Source organism: Cyanistes caeruleus, chromosome 6 (genome assembly GCF_971803275.1).
Source record: "Cyanistes caeruleus chromosome 6, bCyaCae1.hap1.1, whole genome shotgun sequence".
NCBI lineage: Eukaryota > Metazoa > Chordata > Aves > Passeriformes > Paridae > Cyanistes > Cyanistes caeruleus.
Genome location: NC_141706.1, coordinates 45,069,166 through 45,076,995, shown reverse-complemented (window position 1 = coordinate 45,076,995; position 7,830 = coordinate 45,069,166). Strand labels below are relative to the sequence as shown.

At 45.8% G+C, this 7,830-nt stretch overlaps 1 protein-coding gene across 1 annotated transcript; it reads right to left on the bottom strand.

Moving 5' to 3' along the window:
* Positions 1-417: 417 nt before the first annotated feature.
* LOC111929998 (collagen alpha-1(III) chain) lies at positions 418-7,830 on the bottom strand. Its single transcript, XM_086895197.1, has 2 exons — positions 2,576-7,830; positions 418-1,840 (listed from the first exon to the last, which is right to left on the bottom strand). Exon 1 carries the CDS (start codon positions 4,472-4,474, stop codon positions 2,591-2,593), a length of 1,884 nt encoding a protein of 627 aa, XP_086751323.1. The 5' UTR covers positions 4,475-7,830; the 3' UTR covers positions 418-1,840; positions 2,576-2,590.

The following is a 7,830-nucleotide window of genomic DNA, read 5'->3' as shown; positions in this document are numbered from 1 at the left end:
CTTTACACTAGCAGAAAAGATAGCTGCTTCTGCTATTAGATACTGTCTCCAGGTTTTATTGCACAACAGCTAGACAAATCTATTTCCAGACATTTTCCTGTATCCCCTTTGGGGAAGAGAAATTTACTGTCCTTATGCTCTACACATTTTAGTGTGACATGATCATTTTACTTGCCCCCTTCGAAGCAAGGCAGATCTCTTTTACTGCACCATCCATCTACCTCTGAGAAGTAAAATATGGCTTTTAGCAGGATCTGGATACTGTATCCCTCAAGAAGACTACTTCTGATGAAAATACACTCCCTTAGGCCCTAGCAGTAGCTAAGTATGTGCTGATATACGGATAACATATTTCCTGATTAGCTGCAAAAAGAATAGTTGTAATTTACCTTATAAAAATACAAAATGAATCCACCCTAAAAGAGAAAAGTAGTTTTATTAATTCAGCACTTCTCACACAGCTCCTTAGTGAAAACGTGTTATTATAAGATAGATACCGTTACATAATGAAATAAAAAGCCCCAATGGATTTTATTAAAATACAATTAAAGCAAGCCTCTTTTTTCAAGGGCTAAGATCTTACACGAAAAAGACTAAGGAATGACTACACCTAAATAATGCTTTAACTATTGAAAGCAACAACTACATTAGAGCTTATACATCCATCAGTTTAACATTCACATTTGTGTAATAAAGCCTTCTTTATATGTAGAAGTTTTAGCTGCCTCACATGCAGACTGGTACCAGCATTTGCGTGGGGGTAGTTAATCCTCTCTTTCAAAAAAGGACTTCTCCAGAAAAAAAACCACGAAGAGTGATTTCTTATTTACCTAAATGTAAGAACTAGAAAGAGCAATAAAAAAAAACAGAGGAAGAGCTGTTTTCTGGAGATCCAGCAGACCTGTTTTTTTAAAATATTTTGCAGGACATTCAAGAGCAATGACAGGAGAGGAGAGCAGGTATACAGGCAGGTCGAGTAGATGCACAGCCACTGCCTCTGTTTTCAGCTGACAAAAGCCTTCAGCTTTGGCAATACACTGTTTTCATCTTTCTGGGCAGTACAAGTTCTCCCAATGAGACTGGACTGCCCAGGGCACTGGTGGCTAACCTATTGTTTCTAAACTGGTTTGCCAGTTTGCTGGTTCATATATAGCCTAGGAAATTAAAGTCATGGCCTGTGTGAAATGAGCCAGCAATAGCCATCAATTACCTGGTAGAGAGGCCAGCCCAAGCAGCTCAAATCATGCCCTTGGCTGACAGCTGAGAAGAGATGCAAGGGAGTAAATGCTTTCACGGACTGAGCTGCATTCTCCTCCTCAGGGACAGAGTCCTAGGTTTGAAGAATAACATGAAAATTTTGGGGCTTCAACATTATTCCTTCTATTTATAAAGTTTAGCTTCTATTCAGCTATAATAAATGAACTCAATTTTGAAAGAGAAAACAAAGGGAAGCTGTAGGATTGCAGTGGAATATTAGGCAAAGCCTTGTAAGCATTCGCCAGTAAAATGGCAAAAGTAAAACTGTAGCAAACTCTCTTCTCTCTCAAACCTATCATCCAGATTTGGGGAAAATGGCTCAAAGTACTAACTTGACAGGTATGTGCAGAAGCACAGCTCTTGTACATCATCAAGAAAAGCAGGGGGCTTAAGGAACAATTTGTTTAGTTTGGGCACATTTAAAACTAGAAACAGTGAAGAACTAGGGATGTGAATAGCAAGTTCTAAAGACTCCTGATGCAAAATTAATTGCGTATTTCTGGCTTAAAATGCAGGCAGGCAGTAAGAATCTTCATGTGCTGATCCACACAGGCACATGGCTCAATGCCTCTGCCTTGGTGCTCTGTGGAGAAGAATGAATGCAGGAGTTAAAATTCCAGTAGGCAGCAAGTCTGAATACACAGCTGCTACAACACCAAATACTTTAACTGAGGTGGCCATAAGCATCTCGACGTCTTTCTTAACCAAAAATCCTATTTCATCTAGAATTAAACCAACAAGATCTTGTTTTGTTCTAAAAACCTATTTTCCATAAAACCAACTCTACTGGCACTCAAATGAACTGCAATTACTGAGAAATCATATGTTTTAAAAACTCCAGACACATTCTTTATTTTTTGCTTTTTTCTTCTTCTCCCATGCCTGCCACCCATGGTATTCAAATACTAGAAATTTGTATTTTTTATTCACAAAACCAAAAACATTGACATGGGTTTTTCCAAAGTAATATCTGGAAAGCAAAATGCACATATATGCCTGCAGTTTCATGCCACATAAAATATCTGGGAGAGACTCAGATGTATGCTATATCTGACCGTACGCATCAGGCAACAGCACACAGAAATAACAGTAAGGAGTAGGAAAATGAGGCAACATGGGTACTACATTCAGAGTAGGATGCAGAGGAACAGATGCAGTGGATCACTGAAACTCATTCAAGAGCTACTGAAGCCAGAGTAGGCACCTGAAGTATGATGCATTTAGGCCAGCCTGCTGGAAAAGCATGAGCTGAATCAGTTTTTGCGATTGTTAAATCGCCCCTGTATCGGGAGCTATGGGGTTGATTGCACAGCCTCACCTCACCAAGAAACCACTATCCTTCGAGGAAGAAATAACTGAGGCTGGACCGCTTTTCTCCGGAAAGCGCTGTGCAACAAGCTAACAAGATTGGCCCGGGCATCTCGGGGACTCGGGCCTGACACAGGGCCGGTGACCCCTGTCCGAGAGCTGCGGCTCTGGGCTTCGCCACCCTCCGGCCCTCCGACAGCGGAGAAGGCAGCGTCCTACCCCGCGGCTGGACACCCGCCCGCCGGGCTGGGCGAGCGCTTCCTGGCGGCGCCGGGAGCTGCTTGTCCCGGGCCCTCCAACACAAACGGAGGATGCCGAGGTCACACGTTTCCTCCGGCAGGTCCGGGGCAGGGCCGTGGGAGCGGGGCCGGCGCGGGCAGCGGAGGCCAGCCCGAGCCAGGACCGAACGCCACCACAGCCGCAGGGGCAGCCCGCGCCCCTCAGCCCGCCGCGTCCCGCCGCCGGCATGAGGCGGGCCGGGCCCTGGTGCCTGCTCCTGGCTGCGGCCTGCGCCTTGGGCCGGAGCCCGCCGCCCCCGCGGGCCGCCGTGCGCTGCCCGCCCGCCGGCGCCTGCTTCAGCGCCCACCTCGCCAACGTCTCCTATGCCGAGGCCCGCGGGGCCTGTGACCAGCGGCGGGGCAGCCTCGCCTGGGTCAGCGGCGAGCCGGAGCTGCGCCTGCTGCTGGAGCTGCTGGCAGAGGCGGCCGTGCCCGCGCCCGCGCTGTTCTGGGTCGGCCTGAAGAGAAACGCCCCCGCCTGCACCCACGAGGAGCAGCCGCTCCGCGGCTTCTCTTGGGAGGGCGTCGGGGGTGGGACGGACCCGCAGGAGGTGCCGGTGGCGCTCGGCCGGTGGCTGCAGGAGCCCCTGCGGTCCTGTCTCACCGCCCGCTGCGCTGGGCTGCACCTGGCGGCTGACCTCGAGCACGGCCGCAGCTGGGGCTGGAAGGAGCGGCTCTGCCAGCTGAAAAGCCCGGGCTACCTCTGCAAGTACCCGTACGAGGGTGCCTGCCCCGACCTCAGTCCCGCGGGCGCCCTCCACCTCGACTACCGGCTCCCCTTCGAGGAGCGCAGCGGCGGCCCCGGCTTCAGCCCGCCGGGCACCGTGCTGACGGTGGCGTGTCCCGGCGGGGAGGTGCGGCTCACCTGCCAGCCCGAGCCGGGCGGCTTCGCCTGGAAGGCGACAGAGAAGCCCCTCTGCCCCTGCCCCTTCGGCGGCAAGAGCTCCGACAGCGGGCGGTGCGCCCAGGCCGCCGGGTGCCGCGATGCGGGCGGCGGCTTCGCCTGTGCCTGCACCACGGGCGGCCCGGACGGAACTCCCTGCCCGGACACGGGGCCGGGCCCCACCGCTGCAGGCGGCCCCGCGGAGCGGTCGAGTGCCAGGGCGGAGGGGCGGCATCCTTCCATCCCGACACCCGGCGGTTCCACGGAGCCGCCCGCCACCACCACGGCCTCCGCCGGCGGAGAGAAGGCTGCTCCTCCGCCGCCCTCCTCCTCCTCCAACTACGTTTTCATCCTGGTGACGGTCGCGGTGGTGGTGCTGATCATCCTGGTCATGACCGTCCTGGGGGTGTTCAAAATCTGCTTTAACAAGAAATCCGAGGGCCGGGGGAACAAGGAACCGCCGGAGGCCGGCAGCAAGACGGAGACAGGCTCCGGGGAGCCCAGCGGAGCAGCGGGCGGTGAATAGCCCCGGACCGCCGAGGCCGCGTCCCTCGGGGCTGCGCTGAGCGGCTGCTCCCACCCGGGCCAGCGCTCGGCTCCCCACGTCCCTCCTGCCCCCGAGCCCTGCTGCCGCGGGGAGCCCAGGGAGAGGCGCCGCGGGACTTGGCTGGGCAGGGCTTGCACGTTGCCAGACGCAGGAGCGTGTAGCGACGTTCTTTTGAGGGGATTGAAGTCTTTGGACAGTCATGAGTTTTTGTCGGTCTGGAAAACAGTTATTTCGGTGCTGATTTCACTAAAATATAAATAGATCAGCCTGGCCGACAGAGCGATTGCAGCTGCAAGAATTGTGCATTTTTATCCTCTCAGAAACTGTTCTTCGGGTGCCTTACTTGGAGCAAGCATAAAGTGGACCAGTTTGAGCACTTGCATCTTGTAATTTAGAAGTCACTCCTTGCCCGAGTGCTACTTGGAGGCTCTCGTTTTCAATCTAATTGCTGGAACTTTTTGGAGAGGTGAACTGCCATAATTTTGGATGAAACTGCAACCCATATACTTTCGTACTGACATACTTAAAAATGAAAAAGCATTTCTATACTTAGAAAGTCATAAAACTGCTGAGGAAGTGAGAGGTTAATGGGGAGTCAGTTTTATACTTCAGCTGAGGAAAAGAATAAAGGATGATGTAAATCACTGCCCTGTTTTTTATTTCAGACTCGTTTTTATTGTAGCGGAGAATAAATTTTTCTGTTACAGTTTTTATCCTAAGTCGTGTTGTTGTAAAACTTGCTTTCTGTATGCAATATGTGGCTCCCTTAGAATTGGAAAAGGCGCTGATACACTCTACTGCAAGAGGAGTTAACGTGAGTCCAAATACATCATGCAAATCTCATTCCTTTTAGTCAGATATATTGTTTTCCATGGAGTCTCTTGAGAATAAGGGAAGATTCACCGTTTGTGCCCTTTTCTAAATGAGGTAAACACTTCCTCTGTGATTTCCCTTGGGAATTCCTGTAGAGGGGCTTTCATCCTGGCTGCTGAACTTGCTTTCTGTGCAGTTCAGAGTGCTGCTCACTTATTATTATTATTATTATGGTGTTGGTTTTCAATTAAAGTTGTAATATTAAATATTGATTCAAAGTTTTCTGAGTGCAGTTATACACAGCTAACTGGTCTCATCTAAGCTTCTTGGGGAAAATAGGGAAATATTTTCTTCCCTTAAGAGGACTTTAAACTCTGAAGTGATTCTTTAAATATACTTGTTTTTTTTCCTCTCTTAAGAACTGACATTCTGACTACTGCTTTAATTTTGACACTTTCTTGTTGAGTTTGAAGAACTCTGTTTCAAAAAAGAATGTTGTTATTATTACCTGTTTTTCTTGCAAGCAAAGACTTGATGATAAATATGGTGTAGACACCTGCTAAGGATAAAGAATTATGCACTGTAAGTTTTTTGTTTTTCCCTCTCCCTTTAATGGTTATAGGCAGTTGCTATCTGGGAAAGAGTCTTTAGCTTTTGGTAAGGAGGTCCCTGATATTTGTGAGCCATCAGACTGACTGTAGCCATAAATTCATTTGTATCATGACAGGAATTAAATACAGCTAGGTGAGAATGCTGCTCATTACAAGGTGACTCATAATCTGCATATTTTTCTAATCTGTTTATCTGGAATTTATATTTCAGAAGGCAGGAGGCTTGATTCTACATTCAGATGTGCACAGATTTGGAAAATGATTTAGCCATTAATTCCTTATTTCTTAACACTCCTGTTGCTATCACTGTAAGTAATTTCTTTTATGGGGTGGTGTATGTGGAGCTCTCCTCTTCTATCAGGGGCTGTATAAGCAAGTAGCAACTAAGATGAATAAGAGCCTCTCTAAATTATTTTTTTTTCTGTGTTTCAGTCTTTCTCACAGATAGCTGAGCTCTCGATGGGCCCTTCCAGGTGTGTTTTTCTAAACTCTAGGAACTCTCTCATTCTCTGTTTCTGGAGTCTTACCGAGCACACAATTAAGTGCTGAGTTAAGCATCTGTCTACTTATTTTGGCATCTCTCAGTATGTGACTCAGGCTATTTAGTTAAAATATACAAGTCCATGCCCTTGCAAGCCATTCAGCTGTCTCATAATTTCCATTTTTCTCTTCCTGTGAAATCATGTTTTGATTTGAGAGTTCTTTTTCTCACACAATTCAGGATCATGGGGCATTTGTCTAGAGGAATACACAACGGTTCTACTATGTTCCCCCAGCTTATAATTTGGCTCATCTGCAACCAGACTATTTTGCATCTAAGGATGGGATCCATCTTATCATGTGTAGACATCGCCAACAATTCATACAGACTTTTTTATTTACCTGGACTGTCTTACTGCTTATAGAGATAAATATGTGCTTGCAATTAATCTCATTTTAGACTAGATGCTGAAAACAGGACCAATGAATTACATCCTGAAAGTGCCCTTTCTCTGCATTGACTGTAAAGAACGCATATGGAGGCTACTTATATTTAAATGCCTGTAAAATATTCATTTAGAATTAAATCAGAAAAATCGGCTCACTTAAGTCTCCATCTGTGCAAGTCACTTTTCTAAAAGCAAGCTCATGGTGCCTTCTGTCTCTTCAAGGCATGGCTAAATGGTCATAATTTTATTATTGCTTTTATTGCTTTTACATGTTAGAGATTCTTGTTTAGTACATCTGGGGTTCTTTACCTTATTTTTGCAGTCAGTAGAGTACAAAACAAATAGCATTTGGATTTGTTTGGAACCTGAGCAGGTTTGAAATGCATGAATTTTTCTTTATCTAATGGTTCAGACCAAAAAGAAGATGGTTTGGGAGAAAGAATTGATAATTTTTGCTTTCCAATCTTGATCAAATTTGGTCTTTAGTGAATAAGAAACCAACACATATCTGTCATGCAACCATTGGTTCATATCACAACCATGATTCACTGTTCTGCAAGGCAGGTTCAGAACAGGGTTTGCTGTTTACATTCATAGAAGGAGAATAAGTAAGATCATAATGAATACATATAATCATAACAAATACTGGGATAATAAAAGTGTCTGGTTATGAAAGTGGATGCAATTTTTTTTTTAAAAAATGTAACACCATGTAAAAAACACATAACCAAATGCAAGTATTTTTCCAAGACATGACAAGGATAGAGACAAATCTTGACTTTTCTCTCATGTTGTATACATGTCCATTGACTAAACATTATATAAGCATATTATATTCCAACTGTTTTTCCAGCATAGGAAAAAATATTATTTCATCCCATATTGAACCATATAAATCACATATAAACTTTGTAACTGTGAATTTTACAATGTTTACATATGTAATGAAACAGTGGTAGCAGGAAACTGTTAGTCTACATTTGAAAATGTGATTCCTGCAAATAGGTATGTCCAGATCTCTTGTCTATCACAGTTATACAAAAAGTGTCCCATGTTGCCAATTTTGGATTTCCTTAATTTGTTCAAAGATAGTTTGACATATAGATAGGTAGGCATATAATTTTTCAGCTGCACATTTTATTTATGAAAAACTGATGAATTTTTAATTGTTTGTTTCATCAAATAATCAGAAATAAAATTTTAA

What these genes read in the sequence shown, in the direction of transcription:
- LOC111929998 (XM_086895197.1), bottom strand. Translation starts at nt 4,474, where the DNA reads ATGACTGTCCAAAGACTTCAATCCCCTCAAAAGAACGTCGCTACACGC.